Genomic DNA, 19,078 nt, shown 5'->3' with positions numbered 1-19,078 from the left:
AGGTGTGTACATAAATAATAAATTTTAATAATAATTTATAATAAGTGAGCAAAACGTATTTGTGGATTTACACACAAATTAGAGTACGGTAAATTATTAGAATGATCTTCGAGAATATAAAAAACACATTCGTGATCGATTCGGGCTAAGGCCTCGTCAACTTGTTTGATTCAGGTGTTCACACAAATTTCATATTCACAAAAAGAAATTAAGAGACTGGAAAATCTGAATGCATAAATTTAAATGAAAGAGTTACAACATTTGAAGTGATGATTGTCCCTTGATTTTTTACTCTAAATTCTAATTCAAGGTTTTAAAGTGTAATTTTATATGATTTTATGTATTTTAGCAAATATTTCAATTATAGACAAAAATGTAGTTTTATAATTATATTTTCATATCAAATAAGTCGATAAATTAAATGTTAAACTTTGTAACAGTAAAGTAATTATACATAGAAAATGAACCAAATGTATTAAAAACTTAGAAATAGAAAAGCTGATCAATAAATAAGAGAAAGAAAAATCATTTTGGAAGAACAACTTTATAAAAATAATTTGAAGTTAATAAAAAAAGGCAATTGACATAGTAGAGTAAAAATAGATATCTGCAAGTAAAAATCTCAATTGAATTTTTAAAAGAATAAGAAAATGATAATTGACTTTTTAATGTTTTTTTATTTTTTATTTTTATGTCAAATGTAAACTAATTTAGCTTACATAAGATCCAAAACAAGAAACTTTGGGTAGTCAAGTTTTCGTTATTTTTTTTGGTAATAAATAATGTATTTACTTATATATATATATATATAAGGGTGCATCGCACGTTATAGTTGGAAGTAGAAAATATTGGACATCCACAATTTCCTAGTTTGAGTTTAAGGAAGTAATAAAATCGTTGTATACAACCAATATGGACCAATGGAGGTTCCATTCCAAGAACAGAAAAGGAAGAGAGGTTGAAGCAAGAATGGGGGCTGAACGACATTTTAGGCAGCGGGAAGGGCGGTTTCGATTGCCATCCATTCATGCCAAGTTGATAAACACCCTTTCCATCTTCATTTCCACAACTCCATCTCAATCCTCCAGCCACCGAGGGTGCGGCATCCACCTCCACGAATTCCACCACTTTCCTCAAGGTGAGTTTCATTTTACGCAAAATTGGAATCTGGGCTTGTAGATGTTGCACTGAACAAGCTGGGAAACATCAAGTTAGAACATGGGATTGCCTGAAAATGTGTTTCTTTTTAAGTATTTGTATTTGTGTCTTTCTTATCGTATTTTGATGTGTATTTACTCGGGATTTGTCCTTTTTCTCTTTTTCTTGTCGACAACCTGTGGTGTTGTGCTGATCTATCTTGATTACTGGGTGCTCATGCTTGCAAAAGAAATTTACTTTACTAGCTACATTATGGTTTGTTCTCATTCTGGGATAAGGCAAGAATCTATCTTGAGTGTGTTTGTATTTGATTATGTTGTGGTTTCTCTTGCTTCTGATTAGTCAGTATGCTATGGCGTGGGAGGAGCATATTTTGGTATAAATGTATTAGACTCTTGCAATGCCCCATTGATCCATAACAGCAGAAAATTTTCAACAACGTTTTCGAGTCCTTGTTATGAATGTATTTTGCTTTTCAATTCGGAAAATGGTAGAAGGGCAAGAGCATCTTATACATTGTGGAACATGATTTTTGTCTCGTACTATATACAAAGGATCGCAGTCTTACAGAGCCAATATATAAAATGCAATGCGATTCAGTATTGTGCTTCATTAGCTTGTGTTTTACCCACGGATTCTTCAGATGTGAATATAGCATGACATGATAGTTTTTTACGGAACAGGGAATTTGCTTCCCCTCATGTTCTTGACTTTCTAATTGTATTTGTTTTACCTATTCTGGATTGTATTTGCTAATTGCGCCTCTGGGTTGGTAAATATTGACGTATTGCTTGGTGGAACAGTAAATACTTTCAGTTAAACTTAAACGTCTAAAGTCTTGTGTTTCAAGTTTGATGGCTTTCGATGTGAAGTTGTCTGCTTAAGTAGTGTTTGATTGATTGTTGCTTGTGGTTGTTATTCATCATTTGTTCTTTATTGCTAATCAATTGTTAAACATTAACATGCATAATATAATGGCATGTAAATGTTTCGCTTCAAAGAAAAAAAAATATCTCAAGTTCACATCAGTATTGGTATCTTTTTAATTGCTCATCGCGGGACTTCTTTGATAATGTACTTGGAAGTGCTTACTCTTTAAGTTCAAACAGATCTTAATTTGTTTTTGTTGGGTAAACAACATTTTATCCTTGTGTTTTTGAAGAAGGATGTATTCGCCCCTTTGTTATGGAAAAAAGGCATACATAGTCCTTGTGGTTCAGAGAAAGGCAACTTATTGTTTATCCCTTATCGCATTAGAAAAAAACAAACCCACCCTTATATATATGAGATGGAATTTCTAATTTATTTATCATTTTCTAATTTCCTGAATATTAATGTGAAATCATTAAAATACATATGTGAAATATTTTATTTATTAACAATGCACATATTATTTCAAAGACGTGAAAAAGGTAAAAAGGTGTCCTATAGTATTTCAAAATAGTAAGGGGTCAGGTGCCTTGTTTCTAAAGCACAGGATGCACACACTTTCCAGAAAGGAGTAAAATGCAAATTTACCCCTTTTTTTCTTGAAAATTTACTCTTAACCTTGTACATTTTTCTTTTATTTTTCTACAGCTCTTGTTGAAAAATGGCTGACTCAGAGGATATTCAGCCACTCGTCTGTGACAACGGGACAGGAATGGTTAAGGTATTATATTAGAAACTTTTGACTCAAGCTGTGTAGAAGAAAGACTTAACTTTCGAGCTTCTTTCAAGTGCTGCAGTAGAAAATGGCTACTTTAGAATCTGGTTTACTCATGCTCTACTTAATTTTTCATTAGGCTGGATTTGCTGGAGATGATGCCCCCAGAGCTGTGTTTCCTAGCATCATTGGTCGGCCTCGTCACACTGGTGTGATGGTGGGCATGGGCCAGAAAGATGCTTATGTTGGGGATGAAGCTCAGTCCAAACGTGGTATTCTGACACTCAAGTATCCGATTGAGCATGGTATTGTGAACAACTGGGATGATATGGAGAAAATCTGGCACCACACCTTCTACAATGAACTTCGTGTTGCGCCAGAGGAGCACCCGATTCTGCTCACTGAAGCTCCTCTCAACCCGAAGGCTAACCGTGAAAAGATGACCCAGATTATGTTCGAGACATTTAATGCTCCTGCCATGTATGTAGCCATTCAAGCCGTTCTATCGCTTTATGCAAGCGGCCGTACAACAGGTTGGTAATTTGATGTTTGCAGTGTTTGTGATTTATCCAGCGTACTGTTGGCCACAGGAGCTGTTTGCACATGATGTTAATGAATTGGTGTTTTCTTTTTCCTTTTCGTTTAACGTAGAAACACGAAAAAAGTTCTTTGGCCTTTCCTAATACATCATCCTTTCAGTCACAACCTAAATCAATTAACCACCACCATGCTCTCCCTTTTACATTTATGACATCTTATTTGCGCCTTTTGTACATTTGCATGGTACGAAAAGTGCCTGTCAATGGCAACTCATTATAGAGATATTCACAGTGCTGGATGTTTGTTGTAGGAATCGTGCTGGACTCGGGAGATGGTGTCAGTCACACTGTCCCTATCTACGAGGGATATTCTCTGCCTCATGCCATCCTTCGTCTGGACTTAGCCGGTCGAGACCTTACGGACGCCTTCATGAAAATCTTAACAGAACGTGGGTACAGCTTTACCACCTCAGCGGAACGAGAAATTGTGAGGGACATGAAGGAGAAACTTTCATACATTGCTCTTGATTATGAGCAGGAGTTAGAGAATGCCAAAACGAACTCTGAAGTTGAGAAAAGCTATGAATTACCAGATGGGCAGGTCATAACTATTGGGGCTGAGCGTTTCCGATGCCCTGAGGTTCTTTTCCAACCTGCAATGATAGGAATGGAGGCTGCAGGCATCCATGAAACCACATACAACTCGATCATGAAGTGTGATGTTGATATTAGGAAAGATCTTTACGGGAACATCGTCCTCAGTGGTGGTTCTACCATGTTCCCAGGCATTGCCGACAGAATGAGCAAGGAAATCACTGCTTTGGCACCAAGTAGTATGAAGATTAAGGTGGTAGCTCCACCAGAAAGGAAGTATAGTGTGTGGATTGGAGGTTCCATTTTGGCATCCCTGAGCACCTTCCAGCAGGTATATTCCATATACTTCTGACTAAAAACCTCACAATTATATCACGTCCTCCATTATGGACAATGACCATTATATAGGTTAGACTTCGCATTGAGCAATAGTGCTAAGATCTACCTATTGTTTAGTGATAATTACACTAACACTTCTTGAAATTTATACATGTTACAAAAAACCGTCAACTCTAAAAGTTGCACTGCACCTCATACAATCATATTTTATATTTCAAAATTTCTCTCATCAAATCACATCCCCCATTGGGAATCTATAATATAAAAGATGACTGCGGGAGCATCAGTATAAGTTTTCCAAAATTTTACGAATTTGTTTATAATATGCCCAAACTTCAGAAGATGTTTCTGTAGTGATCACTTTTATTCACTCAACTTCTTATTTTTTAAGCATTGTAGGGGTTAAGGGTAGCTTAAGCTAAGGTGATGTCATTTGCGCATAATAGTTTGGTTAGATGTATTGATAAGATAATTTCTACTACGATACAGATGTGGATCGCAAAGGCAGAATATGATGAATCCGGCCCCTCCATTGTGCACCGCAAATGCTTCTAGCTTTCTGGGATTATCTCTGAACAAGAAGCTATGCTTGATAAGCATATCATGATTTCTTAAAAATAACAATGGTACTATTATGTATGATCCACAGTGCGCAGTCTCACTTCAGCGGTGCGCGACGAGCCAGCCCGGCAGGTTTCTCCTTGATGCTGACAGCATATAGTAAACAGATTCGACGAGTTATTTCATTATCAATAAATCTCTCTAAAGAAAATGTTTCATTTTCTTCCATGATTCAATATTGATACTATTTATAGGAGAGGTAACTTGTAATGTTTTGCAGTAGTATTTGTTAACCAGTTTAGTTTACCTGTATTGCTGTTTTACTTTCATGTAGTTTTTTTGCATGTCTTTGAGACTGTATACTGGATACATGTATTCACTCTCCACAGTAGTTGTCAGTAATTAAAGAGCAGTAGACTACATCTATTTTCTTGCCAGTTTTTTGTTTTTGCTTTCTTTCTGTTATACAATTTTCATTAGAGGATAATAATGTTACATTTGCATTCAACTCTGTTTGTTAAATAGTGACGGATTGCAAATTCTTTTGATATGAAGTTATTTGAACTTATTTATCTAAATTCTTCCCTTAAATTCAAATTCATCAATCTAAATACAACCAAATAGAAATCATGGAATTTTGTGTTAAATACAGTTTATACTATCCGGTCGGTGCATGCGTATTCTATGTTGAATACACACTCGGTGTTGGCAAGCGATAGTGCAATTCGCCTTGAATTATGCTTCTTGAACCAAACTTCAATTACAAACATATGATATCGACTAGAGATAGGCATAGCGGGTGTAGGTATGCTCTTATATCTTGATTCTCATGAGGTTTTGGGATCAATCCAAACACATAGCCATAGTCCATAGCAAATATAACTTAGGTGAGCTCTCAAAAGGTATATATGATTCATGCCATGCGAAAATCCCACATTGTTCTCGCTAAGGGTCAAAACCAAGCTTAACATTAAATTTTATAACACTTTACCTTGGAAATTGAAAGATGAATATATCTTACACACTCTCTTTTCAAAATAATGTGTTATATATCGATTCATGTATGGTAAAGTTTTCCTACACACCGAACATTCTTCATGAGGTCTTTATCATTAAGATTGGATTGCTTCTGATAGTGACTAACTTACCCCCTATGTTTTAGAAAATAAAGTAAGGAGGTAAATTATTTTTTTTTTAAATACAAAAAGATAAATTACTATTTATTTTTTATAAAGGAATAATTTGCTCATTTCTAATATAATGTGAGAATAAATTGCTATTCACTGACAACATGAGTCAAGCGAAAATGGTAAACAAAACTGAAAAGGCAGGTCATTATAATCACATTAAGGATGAAGTAGGACAGCATTAAATTTGTCTGCAAATCAAATCAGCATGGCCTTTGAGTAAGTTGCCACTTGGCATTGCCCAATTCATCGTATAATAATAAGATAAATTAAGATAAAATTGGCATAATTATAAATATTTTTTATTATTTAAAAATTTATAAATGTATTCTTATAATTAATGATTATTTAACGAATATTATTTTATAATGAGTTGTCGTCAGAAGTTATTTTTTAGATAATTATTAATTTTAAAAAAGTATTTGTAATCATAATAAATTGAATATATTTATACATATTATCCGGTATGGTACAGGTCCGAAATAGGTCCGACACAACTCACAGCGAAAAGCCAAAAATGGATCGGATCCATAAAATTAAAATCTGGATCCAATAATCTAGACCAGTTGGGGCCATGCCCGAATCCGCCTGCCCCATTAGAGTTAAGTCCGCCATCCCTTGTCATAGCATTTAATGAAAGAATATAAATTGTATAGATATTCAATCTCTTATATATGGTTATGTGTGATTATTGGTCTCTATTTCCATTTCAAAAGTCCTATTATTTTTCCAAGAATTAAAAAAAATTAAAATGATTTTTTCTTCTCAAATTATCCCCTCATTTAAAGTGATGACATGACATCAGTTATTTTCTACTAATTTAAATAAAAATTTTATAAACTATTATTAATTGAAATAAACCGATTACAAGTATAATCATTTCTGCCGACATCAGCTATTACAATAATCATATCCTACTCAACAACACCTTACTATTACAGTAGACAACAACTCCTATTATGCAATAGACTAAGACTCTTGTCATACAGCAGACAACATCCCACGCACCTGACATATTATTATACAGAGCTTTCTTGAAATTCTATTATCTCTTCTACTTTATTTAATATATTTAAATTATGTACATAAATATTACATTATTTAATCTTTTTTATAAAATATAACGTGTAATGAAATAAAAAATGCGATAAGATTGAGAGAGAAGAAAAGAAAAGAAAAAATCAAATTTAACACCATCCAATACAGTCAGACAAAACGATACAAAAAATTAAATTTTGGCTGCGGGTATGTTTTTACTATAATCGAAATATTTGCTATGGTGTTTAGCTTAATTAATGTTTTTGCATCGCTTGTAGAAATAAAGTATTAATTAATTAACTATTGATGATTAAAATTCTTAATATAATCGTAATCTGTATATTGAAAAAAGTATTCTTGCAAGGTGTTAAAATAGAATTAAGGATAAATTAAAACAGACTCTCACAAAATTTGTCATAATAACAAATATCATTCATTGTTGAAAAAAATATAAATACTTTTTTAGAATTAACGAACGTCTAACAAATAACTCTCACAGTTAGCCGTCACAAAAAGAGAGTATTTGTTAGATGATCATTGATTTTAAAAAAGTATTTATAATTTTTAAACAACGACGCAATATTTATAATTCACATGTACAAAGATAAAATATATTTAACTCTAATATGAGATATGTATTGTTCCCTAAATTGTAAGGCCAAATAGACACTAAATTAACATGAAAGTGCAATGCCCATTATTTACAGGAACACACACATTAGGCTTAAAAAAGCAATATGGTAATGATTAAAGACACAATTGTTCTTCTCCCTTTTCCATTTGGCTAAGGTACCCAAATCTTTTCCTATGTATTTGTGTAATAATTTTGTTGGTCCCCATCCACACTTTTGAATCTCAGGACTCAGGACATCATAATTCTCCACCTCTGAAATTATCATGCAGCCCACATCCTAAAGCTTGTTTGCAGATTTGTTGTGCATTGTATTATTTTGGGATAATTACATTGTCATATTCTAATATTTAACTTACTTATATGTAATTTTTTTTATAGTTTGAAAATTTATATTTAATGACATCTATTTTCTCGTATAATAACTAGATCTATTTGTTTATTAAGATTTACTGAATTTGTTAATACTAGTAAAAAGTTGAATGAAAACCAATATTGACCCTCAGTTGACTTATTACTTGTCAAATAATTATTTTTTAAAACCAATCTATCCTTATACATTTTTACATTAATGCATGTGAAGAGGTATATTTTCATTCTGATAAAGATAGTTTGTTAATAAGTAATTTGTTTGACCTGCAATAAGTTAGTAATAAGTGAATCGAGGATAAATATAGATCTTTATTCAATCTTTTACTAATATCAATAAATTCGATAAATTTTCACTAATAGATGGATGCTAAATGAAAACAAAACTTAAGGGGTATTATATGTAATCTTTCAAACCACATGGAGTTTACGTGTAACTATACCAAAATTTATAAAAGACAATAATTATCCCAAAATAATACAATGCATAAAAAATCTGCAAATAATCTTTAGGATCCGAATTATCCAATCCGAACACCCACTCATAATTTGAAAAAAAAAAAAAAAAGAAAGAAAGGAAAAAATCACTGCAAAATAATTAAAAATTAATAAAATATATATTTTAAATCTCATTATAGAAGAGCTTCTTAAATAAAAATATAGATAATTACATTGTATTTTTTTGAAATTTGGTGTAATTACACGTTGACCCTCTATAGTTTGAGAATTACATTTAAATTTTTCTGACATTTATTTTCATCTACTGAACAAATCCTTCTATTAGTCAAATATTAGATGTACTAAATATAATTTCTCGAATGCTACGAAATCCATAATATACTTAAGGTAATTTGAGGACTAATTTTGATCATTTTTAAGAAAATTTGAGGACAAAAAATGAATGAGGTCGGAATCCGAATACCATTTAGTAAGGTACCAAAAGTGAATCTATATCATGCAATGATGGTTAATTAAGAAATAATCATACTCCTCTCCCTTGAATTTGGTATAATTACATGTAAACCTCATGTGGTATAAAAAATTACATTTAGTATTTTTGAGGTTTGCTTCCAGCTAACAAATAAACCTCCCGTTAACAAAAATTCACTGAATTTATTGATATTAGAAAAATTAAAATGAAATTGATATTTATCATTGATTGACTTATTACTGACTTATTGCAGTTCAAATAATTTTTTTTTTGGAAATAAACTACCCTTATAATGATGAAGATATACCTCATCACATACATTAAACGCATGAAGATATATGAGGGTAATTTTATGATAAAAATATCAATTTTACATATTATAAGTTAGTAATAAGTCAATTTGAGATAAATATAATTTTTTTTGGTAATGTCAACAAATTCAGTGAATTTTGACTAACAGAGGGATTTATATGTTAGATGAAAATAAATCTCATGGGTGTTAGATATAATTTTTTAATTTATATGAATTTATGTGTAATTATACCAAATTTCAAGAGAGGAATGAAATTATCTTAAAAATAATATTTGTCATTGATTTAGAATTAAAAAAAATAAAATTATCTTGCATAAGTTACACGTAAGTAGAACATGTGGCTTCACTGTAGAAACCAACTCTCATCACTTTCACCGCCGGTTAAAAAATAATTAACAGATGCAAAGCCAAGCCGAGCGCAGCCCATGTATGATATAACCAGAGCCAGAGGCCTTTCACTGGTAAACTTCTAACCGCAGTTAAGCTGAACTCCTGCGAAGCCGCGCCACTATAACACCCCTCCCTCCCCGGGAACCACCCACCAGAGTGTGAAGTCTAGCCTGGAAACCTTCCATTTTTCTCTCTATGTCTCTGTCATGGAGAAGTCTAGGACCCGGACCCAGATCCTGACCCGGACCCAGCTATTACAGTCTCCAGCCAGCTCAAATTTAGTTCTTCTCCGTTGACTCCACCTCAACATTTCTAGTGATTTTTAGGTCGTCTTCTTCTTCTTTGAAAAGTCTCCATTTGGGTTCAGATCTCTGGCGACAATGGAGGATGATAAAACCGCGTTGTCGCGGAAGCTGATCGATATAGTGAGCGAAATCTCGGCGATTCCTGAGTACAGAAGCACTGTGAAGAAGCAGTATACTAATCTAGCTCGGAGGCTGAAGCTGTTGACCCCAATGTTCGAAGAAATTCGTGATAGCAAAGACCCACTTCCCGAGGACTCCATCAGAGCTTTAGCTTCCCTGGCGAGCGCCCTCGAATCAGCTAAAGAGTTGCTCCGCTTCGGCAGTGAGGGCAGCAAGATTTATCTGGTCGGTATGGGCATGGCTTCATTTTCTGTTATTTTAGGTTTAGGCAATTGTTATCCTCTTGATCTTTAGTTTAGATCAGATGACCTTCTTTTTGTTGTTTGATCTGTTTGGTTTTTGTGTTTCAGAGTGTTCATGTGGGCGATTGTGTGCATATGCGTCTGCGCTTCTTTTCTTCTTTTCCCCCCTTCTTCTTATTGGGGGAATCATTGGATTTATTTACTTGTTTACTGAAGTTTTCAAGTAACAATTCGTTTTCTCAACACTTCTTGTAAATTCATTGCGAGGATTGTAGGGCAACGACTCTTCCTAAATGTGGATTCCATTTACTAGGAAGTTGATGTGTGATCGGTGGGTACTGTTTCGCCTGGCATTTTGTTAGAAAGATGGGAGGAAAAGACTAAAAATATTAAATTCATTTTGGAGCGGATGTGCGATTCTTTTTCTTTGGAGGGATCTTGTTTGTGGTTAAAACTTTTCGAAGTTAGCGTTACACCACAATTTTGGGATTCACAGAGATTCCCCATTGAGAAATATAGGAATATGCTCTGGTGATTAAATTTGGTCTCTCACGTACCATGCCACTAAGTTTTGTGGCATCATTGTTATGACTGCCTAAGTTTGCTAGTCTTTCGATCTATGCATATTTTTGCCCTAGTCCTTTTCATTTTATCTCATGTCTTATGTGCTATTGCCCCAAGGCCATGAAAGAACCAACATGACTTTACCATTTACAGGACTATTTATATCATGGTGATGACTGTGGTCATCTACATGTTCTGGTCCTCTCTCCATTACACAAGGTAATGAGAGGATCCAAATCCTCCCAAAAAGTTGCCATTTTGACAACTAAGCTGTTGTCGCATTATGTGGATATATTGTTACTTTGTATGTTACATACCTAAAGCTAAAGTATCGAGCCGGGAGGGTAGCATCTTAGCTATATTAGGAATCAGAAGAAAGCATTATGCTCTTACATTATAGTAATACTTGAACATTGTGACAGTATTTAATGTGATATTACCATATACTATCTTCCGCTTGTGTTTCAGCACTGTACCAGATTTGGTAAAGCACTGAATAGCAGTGCGTTACAAGGAGCTATTACTTCTATAGAAATCTGAATGGGGGTGGAGCAAAGGGGAGAAATGGCTGGATCTAGGCAGATCACTCGCAACATGCACTCAGACAGATTTCTTGGTCAGCAATTTACCCTAATAATTTGATGGCTGTAATCGCAAAATTTATGGAAAGTCAATTCCCAGCTAATGACACAAGGGGCAAGACAAAGACAAAAGAAAATGTTACATAAGAAAAACGTCAGGTAACAAAAAGGAATGTTTAAATTTGAGAACATGTAAAGGCTTCCTGATATTATTGCAATCATTCTTAGATGGATGGCAGTCTCGTTCTGGAAGTATGGAGGCACCTCATTTGTGAAATATACGATCGCTTGCCCTTTCCAAATATAAATATTCTGCCTTGTACAGAACTCCCTAATGTTCCTCCACGTGTCAATTGCACCCTGCACCTGGTGCATTTGTGCGCCAGGTATGGGATGTTGACACATACCCCCACATGCTTTCATCATGGGGGTACGTGTCAATATCCCTCACCTGGTTCATGCGTGCACCAGGTGTAGGACGGATGGGATTTCCTCCATGTGTATTAAATTCTTTATGTATCTCTTGTACAAGGTAGCTGAGACAAATTTGTGTCAGCTCATAAATGGCAAAGAGGCTATTCTCTAATTGTCAATTCAGGATTTGCAGTGGATCTTGAAGCTTGCTGGAAGTGGATTCAAGGTGCAACTCCAAGAGAGTTTAGGGAGTAGGTTTTCGGTATTAGAATAGAACTGAGCAGCATGTCTATTATATTAAGACATCTGGGTTTCGAAGTCCAAACTTTTAGTTGATTTTTTCTTAGATGCAATGTAAAAAATTGTCTTGCTTGCAACATATGGACTTGATGGACGAGAGCTTATCTATTGTGAAACTAAATATAGAAAGCAAGCCTTATTTTATTAGGGTTAAATCTGGACCCTTCATCTCTAAGATTTTGAGATCCAATAGTTGATCGTATATTCATTATCTATTTATTACATTATTTTATGGAAATATATATATATATATATATATATAAATATAAAAGATCTTAAAATCTGTACAATTCATCTTTAAGAATTTGAGATCAATGGTTGTTAATAGTTGCTCACATGGAAGGGTTCTCACTTATCAATGAAAATCCCGGGTTATTAAAAATAGTAAACAAACTCACAACAGACTGTTTACGCAAAAATTAATGGTGTTAAGTTTTATTCATAGAATGGACATGTCTGCACCAATTTAGAGATCACAATGGTGGGTGTTTAGGCTTTTTCTTAACATCGGGGGCTTGTTTGCACTTTCACGAAAACTCAGGGGGTTTTAATGCATTCTACCCATTTTATTAATTGGTTTTTAGGTGTTTAAAAATTTCAGCTACAGTTACTGAGTTTCTTGAAAAAAGGAAGGAATTCTTTTCATACATTATATAATCCTATTATCCAACATAAACATCTGGTCTCTCTGGTTATTTCCCTAAGGCACAGAGCAACTCTACCTAAAATGTTAGTAGTGTCAGTTTTCACGCTTCCCTAATTCTTATAACTGATCATTGTGTTTTTTATCCAAATGCATGAAATGTTGGAGCATCCAGGCCTCATAGGAATGCACGGTCTGTATCTGTGCTCATAATACCTGTTATGCAGTAATTGCTTCGTTCTAACTTGTTGCCAATGACATCTTTATCATATTATGCATGTTCCAAATGACATTTTCTATTTATTATCATGTTCCCATTTTGGGGGAAAAACAATGTTGAAGAACCATAGTGCATTCGATCACGAATCTTTTGCCTCGGTTTGGGTTTGAAAAAGCATTGCTGGTCCAAAAAGGTGAAACTTTATTAAGCTGGATAAATTTGCCAAATTGGTTGCTGAATGTGTACTTTTGGCTCCGTTTTTATTGTCTTAGGTTTATTTCTTTTTATGTAATATCTAGAGTCTTTCATCCTTTCCTATGCCAACTGCTTCTACATCTTTGTTCCTCTTTAGTTGATATCTTGCCTCAAATGCTTGCTGGAGCAAGGAACTCAAATTATGGGTGTCTTACCTTGTAAAGGAGCAGGAAACATTAAAAGTTGAGAAGCAATAAAAATGGGTGTTGGAACTGTGGTTTTAGCTACTTTTGGATGAGAGGTTTATGATATGGGTTTGAAATCAATTAGAAACCTAGGCATTTAATTACTTTAGAAAAATGATAGAATAGGAAGTCAAGGATCTTTATCCATTAGATATTGTTTAAAGAGGAAAGAAAAAAACGGCTCATGAGACAAAAGGGAATCTGCAGGGAATGGAGAGGATGGGATGTAAAGTGCAGGGGGTCAGTTTACTGGTGGTAGTTAACTGGCTCTAAATAATATCTTAGTCTTGATTGTTTTCTAATTGGTAAATATACTGGAAAAGGTAAAGGTTAAAATGTTGGCTTACCCTTTTGTTCAATAATTTTAGATTTTTCCCTAATTAATTTGTACATTATTTGCAATAATTAACATATTTTAAGTATGTAATATATGCGAGTATTGCGTCATGATAATGCAACAAAGTATGACTTACATCAAAATCATATGGGCTGCCTTCACATGAGCTTCGGTATTTTAAATTTTTGCCTTACTACCGTGGAAATTTCCTACAACATGTTAGCCAAGAGTATTGATAACAAGTAGCTGGTTGGGATCTTCAAAGGATTTTACTCGTCTTAGGGAAGTGATTTTTGACTTTACATGCATATTGGATTTGAATTGTGTTGAACTGGCTGTAGTTAAATTAACACTGTAGAATGGTTGTCCGATTGACCTGTATTAACATGCAAATGAACTCATGGATACTTGATCCATGCAAATTCCACAGGCTTGATTTCTTTTGGGTATCATATGTGAAGAATTTGGTGCTCCCATTCATTGACTTCCAAAATTCACATGCTAGATATTACTGTGATGCTTTTTGGTATAGTTATTACAGAACTCTAATATGCTCAATCCTTTTCCATCGCCCTGCAGAAGGCAAGGCTTCTCTAATTAATCTCTTTCAGCACGTTTTTTAATCTGGTTGCTTACCAATTATTTGTTGTGGTATCTCTCATGGAAGACAATAAATTTCAAGGGTTTCTCTTCATGCAGGTCTTAGAGAGAGAGCAAATCATGAGTAGATTTCAAGAAGTGACAGCTGAATTGGAGCAAGCTCTTAGTGCCATTTCTTTTGAGAAACTTGATATATCAGACGAGGTGAAGGAACAGGTAAGATCTTGTGGTTAATTTGCAACTGTTATATTCTTTGTTTTTTTTTTCCTTCCAGTTTGTAATGCCTGTGGATGAGATGATACATTGATTGTATTAATGTTATCTAAATCTGCTTACTATAGGTGTTACTGAAAATTTTTGGAAATGCCTTATTAAATCTGTTCTTGTATGTTTAAATAATTTCTATTGCAGGTTGAGCTTGTCCTTGCTCAGTTCAGAAGAGCCAAGGGAAGGGTCGATGCACCAGATGGTGAGCTGTATGATGATCTTTTGTGCCTCTATAACAAGAATAATGACGGTGAAGAAGATCCAGATGTATTAAGGAGGTTGGTCGAAAAATTACAGCTTGGTGGCATAGCTGACTTGACTCAAGAATCACTAGCTTTGCATGAGATGGTTGCTGCAACAGGTGGGGACCCAGAGGAAAGCATAGAAAAAATGTCAATGCTGTTGAAGAAAGTTAAGGATTTTGTTCAGACAGAAAATCCAAATATTGATTCTACTGCTGCCGAAAAGTCTGCCCCTACAAGTAGTAGCGGAAAGACATCAGCCGAGGGAAATCAGAAAAACCTGGTTATACCAGATGATTTTCGCTGCCCCATCTCATTAGAGCTCATGAAGGATCCTGTCATTGTCTCAACGGGACAGGTACTGTCTTGTACTTCTTTCGTTCCAGACTCAGCTGCAACTTTGATATTTCTCTTGTTATTTTGTGATCTTCATCTGTTTTTAGACTTTGAATGATACCTGAACTGTACTTCATCTTTTTCTCGCGTTTCATACTTTCAAGGACAATGTGCTGCATGCAGTGTTCAGTGACTTGCACCTAGATAGATTAAATTTTGATGTGATGGAACCATATAATTGTGTCAACTTCTTTTATTACGATTGCTTCTTTTGGGTAACCCCTTGAGGCTACCTGCTTGGAGTTGATTTAGCATTGGAACTGCTGACAGGCAACCAATTGAGGGGACAAAAACTGGTATGTGGGGGGGGGGGGGGGACCCTTATTTGATGCTCCTCTCTCTCTTTCTCCACCTCTAATCTCTATATTTAGCCTTCTATCTACTTGTAAGTCCAATTTAAGGCAAAGAACATGTCTCTTGAATATTTTTTTGTTGTAATGAAGTCATAGCTGGATATGTGTGCTTGTAGTTCATATCATACCTCTCTCTCTCTCTCTGGCATATTGAAAAATTTGTACTTCCTTTCTTCTGTAGACTTATGAGAGGTCGTGCATCGAGAAATGGCTAGAAGCAGGGCACAGTACTTGTCCCAAGACGCAACAAGCACTGACTAGCACTGCTCTTACACCAAATTATGTTCTTCGAAGTCTTATAGCGCAATGGTGCGAGGCAAATGGCATTGAACCACCAAAAAGACCAGGTAGCTCTCGAGCCACCAAGACGGGGTCTGCATGTTCCCCCGCAGAGCGTACTAAGATAGAAGCACTTCTCTATAAGCTCACATCTGGGAACCCTGAAGATCAGCGGTCTGCAGCTGGTGAAATCCGTCTTCTTGCCAAGCGAAATGCCGACAATCGTGTGGCGATAGCTGAAGCTGGTGCTATTCCTCTGCTTGTCCAGCTTTTATCAACCCCTGATTCCCGCACTCAGGAGCATGCTGTTACTGCACTTCTTAACCTTTCCATATGTGAAGACAACAAGGGAAGCATCATATCCTCTGGTGCTGTGCCTGGTATAGTTCATGTGCTCAAGAAGGGGAGTATGGAAGCTAGAGAAAATGCAGCTGCCACCTTGTTTAGCCTCTCGGTAGTAGATGAAAACAAGGTAACAATTGGCGGTTCAGGAGCAATTCCACCGTTGGTGACCCTTCTTAATGAAGGTACACAACGGGGAAAGAAGGATGCAGCAACAGCACTCTTCAACTTGTGCATATACCAAGGCAACAAGGGAAAAGCCGTCAGGGCAGGAGTTATTCCCATACTCATGCGACTGCTCACTGAACCTCAAGGCAGCATGGTGGATGAAGCACTCGCTATACTGGCAATATTGGCCAGTCATCCTGAAGGGAAAGCCGCCATTGGAGCTGCTGAGGCAGTACCCATTTTGGTGGACGTTATCAGGAATGGCTCCCCGAGGAACAAAGAAAATGCAGCAGCTGTCTTGGTGCACCTTTGTTCTGGCGACCAACAGCACCTTGTTGAAGCCCAGGAACTAGGGGTAATGGGGCCACTACTTGATTTGGCACAACATGGCACGGAAAGGGGTAAGCGGAAAGCTGCCCAATTGCTTGAGCGAATGAACAGATTTGTAGAAACACAGAAGCAGGCCAGGGCTCAAGCAGATACACAAACACAGAATCAGCTCTCACACCCACCCTCATCGGCTAATGCTGATAATAGTTGAGTATTCTTGTCTATTTCTTCTTACTTGGCTTTATTTGTGTCCAGATCTCTTCAGTGTTCCAGGGTCGTAGCTTGGTTTGAAGGGAGAAGGTGGAAGATCACCTCTCCTGTCCTTTTTAAAGTTATTATTTGTTATGTTCCGGTCTGGACTATAACGAGAAAATACAGCGACAGGAGTAGAGTACAAAAGAGAATTCTCCGAGCTATGACATAATGTGAACGCCAAATTGTACCTTGTAAAATGCAAGTATAATCATCCTCAGTTTTTATTCAAGAACTTCGCTGTGTTAATACCTTGGTCACCCTCTACGACATGTTACATTATATAATCTGTTTTAAGAGAATTGAGATGTACCCACCTGCCATCTATACTTGTCTTTTTCTTTGGGGTTTATTTCTTTCTTTCCTAAATTATGCATTTCGATTCCCATTCTATTTCCTAAAATTACACTTTTTTTTTTCTTTTATATTATCTTCTCAGGAACAGTAATATGTGACGACATCAACAAATTCGCACCTCTATCTTGAGGATTAAAAGAATTAAAACAAAATCTAATTGTTCATTTAATTTTTCAACTTTTTTAGTACAACTTCAAATTGGATCATAGGGTGGGAAGGGTATTCCCTTTTTAATATCGCATTTGTAACACAGAAATTTTTTATTTTTTTTATATCATCAATAAGGAGATTTTTAAATTTTATATCGATAATGCAATACATGGTGATCCGGACTTCAACAGTAGCACTTGTCAGTATGAACCCTCCAGTTGATGTAGCCCCGCTAGTCGACTCAGTCATAGATGCAACCCAATCTCCTAATGAAACCTTATTAGCTTATGTTAAAGGGAATATACCCATATCTTATAATTAGAAATTAACATGTAGATGTTTTTTGGGCAAGTGTTACTCAATCTTGATCTTCAGGAATTAGTTGTAACAAGCTGCACAATATAGCTAAATGAGCATATATGAAAAACAATCCAAAAAGTATTCTTTCTCCTAAAATCCTCTTCTCTATCTAACTTTTCCCCTGTCAAATTGAAACAAAAAGAACAAGAAAATTGCATAAGAAAAGCCCAGCTGCCAGCAGTCTAATTAGAAATTCATACATATACCCCAGCATCTTCACTTCCTATGAAAATGCTAATCGGCACAAATACGTTTTTGTCATGTGAATCAACAGATATAAATCAAACAGCAATGAACGAAAACCAAACATACCAAGAAAAGGAAAACGAAAAATTCTAATCCTGACCCGACTTTTTCACATCCAACAGTGCGGATGTTGTGGCGTGTCAGTACTGTGCTAACCTGGTGTAATTCTAACCTTTCGTTATGCTTCATCGAGCATATGATAAGTATATTTTCGGAAAAAAGAGAAAAAGAAAAACAGACATTAGAATTTCAGTTGAAGCCAATGCTTTCTTTACTAACTTTCCTAATCTTACCACGCACAAAATCCTTGAGAATATTAGGAGGGAAGAGTGACTGAATTTCATCGGAGAGATCAAGTAGATGAACTCTCTCATGACTCTCAGCTTTTCTCTTTGTGGATGGGAGTGATTTGGGTTTTCTTGGAGCTGGCGGACATTTCAATACTATGACATTCTTTCTCATGTGATCCACTGATGTTGGTGTTCTGATCCCACCATCTTCTCCATCATCATCGGCTGCAGATGCCTGCAGTTTGATCTTCAGAACAGGCATTGGAACAAGGGTTTTATCAGCTTCTGGTCTGACCACTACTGATGCTTCTTGATCATGATGGAGCCCTTTCAGCATGAATGCATGGAAATCTTTCTTCTCTGGGAGAAATACTGCATCCTCAGAAGTCATTTTACTGGACAAACCCATCAATGAAACTGGCTTGAAATCTGTGCACATGAAGCTTAAATGTGTGAAAATCAAATTTCTTGGTTGTGTATTTTAAAGTTCCTTCTATATATGAAGAAAAGAGAGCAAGAAGAAGTGATATATATTTGATGGCTAAGACAGGAAAATGTGGTTGGTTCATATATTCAATAATGTAA

The 19,078-nt window shown here is 35.5% G+C and overlaps 2 protein-coding genes across 2 annotated transcripts; both read left to right on the top strand.

Annotated features, from left to right (window-relative positions):
• The first annotated feature begins 929 nt into the window (after positions 1-929).
• On the top strand, positions 930-5,256 carry LOC105170653 (actin). Its single transcript, XM_011091509.3, has 5 exons — positions 930-1,138; positions 2,737-2,809; positions 2,943-3,336; positions 3,654-4,267; positions 4,765-5,256. The coding sequence occupies exons 2-5, from the start codon at positions 2,750-2,752 to the stop codon at positions 4,828-4,830; spliced, it is 1,134 nt and encodes a 377-aa protein (XP_011089811.1). The 5' UTR covers positions 930-1,138; positions 2,737-2,749; the 3' UTR covers positions 4,831-5,256.
• A 4,533-nt stretch (positions 5,257-9,789) lies between these two features.
• Positions 9,790-17,339, top strand: PUB13 (plant U-box 13). The gene is made up of 4 exons (XM_011091508.3): positions 9,790-10,345; positions 14,561-14,677; positions 14,873-15,328; positions 15,901-17,339. Exons 1-4 carry the CDS (start codon positions 10,076-10,078, stop codon positions 17,047-17,049), a joined length of 1,992 nt encoding a protein of 663 aa, XP_011089810.1. The 5' UTR covers positions 9,790-10,075; the 3' UTR covers positions 17,050-17,339.
• Positions 17,340-19,078: the final 1,739 nt, after the last annotated feature.

Source organism: Sesamum indicum, linkage group LG9, assembly GCF_026168435.1.
Source record: "Sesamum indicum cultivar Baizhima isolate 11 linkage group LG9, ASM2616843v1, whole genome shotgun sequence".
Classification (NCBI taxonomy): Eukaryota; Viridiplantae; Streptophyta; class Magnoliopsida; order Lamiales; family Pedaliaceae; genus Sesamum; species Sesamum indicum.
This window is presented reverse-complemented; position numbering and strand designations above follow the sequence as displayed.

Coding starts and splice junctions, on each gene's coding strand:
- PUB13 (XM_011091508.3), top strand. CDS start 10,076: ATGGAGGATGATAAAACCGCGTTGTCGCGGAAGCTGATCGATATAGTG. Junction 10,346..14,560: donor AGGGCAGCAAGATTTATCTG/GTCGGTATGGGC, acceptor CTCTTCATGCAG/GTCTTAGAGAGAGAGCAAAT. Junction 14,678..14,872: donor CAGACGAGGTGAAGGAACAG/GTAAGATCTTGT, acceptor TTTCTATTGCAG/GTTGAGCTTGTCCTTGCTCA.
- LOC105170653 (XM_011091509.3), top strand. CDS start 2,750: ATGGCTGACTCAGAGGATATTCAGCCACTCGTCTGTGACAACGGGACA. Junction 3,337..3,653: donor TGCAAGCGGCCGTACAACAG/GTTGGTAATTTG, acceptor TGTTTGTTGTAG/GAATCGTGCTGGACTCGGGA. Junction 4,268..4,764: donor CCCTGAGCACCTTCCAGCAG/GTATATTCCATA, acceptor ACTACGATACAG/ATGTGGATCGCAAAGGCAGA.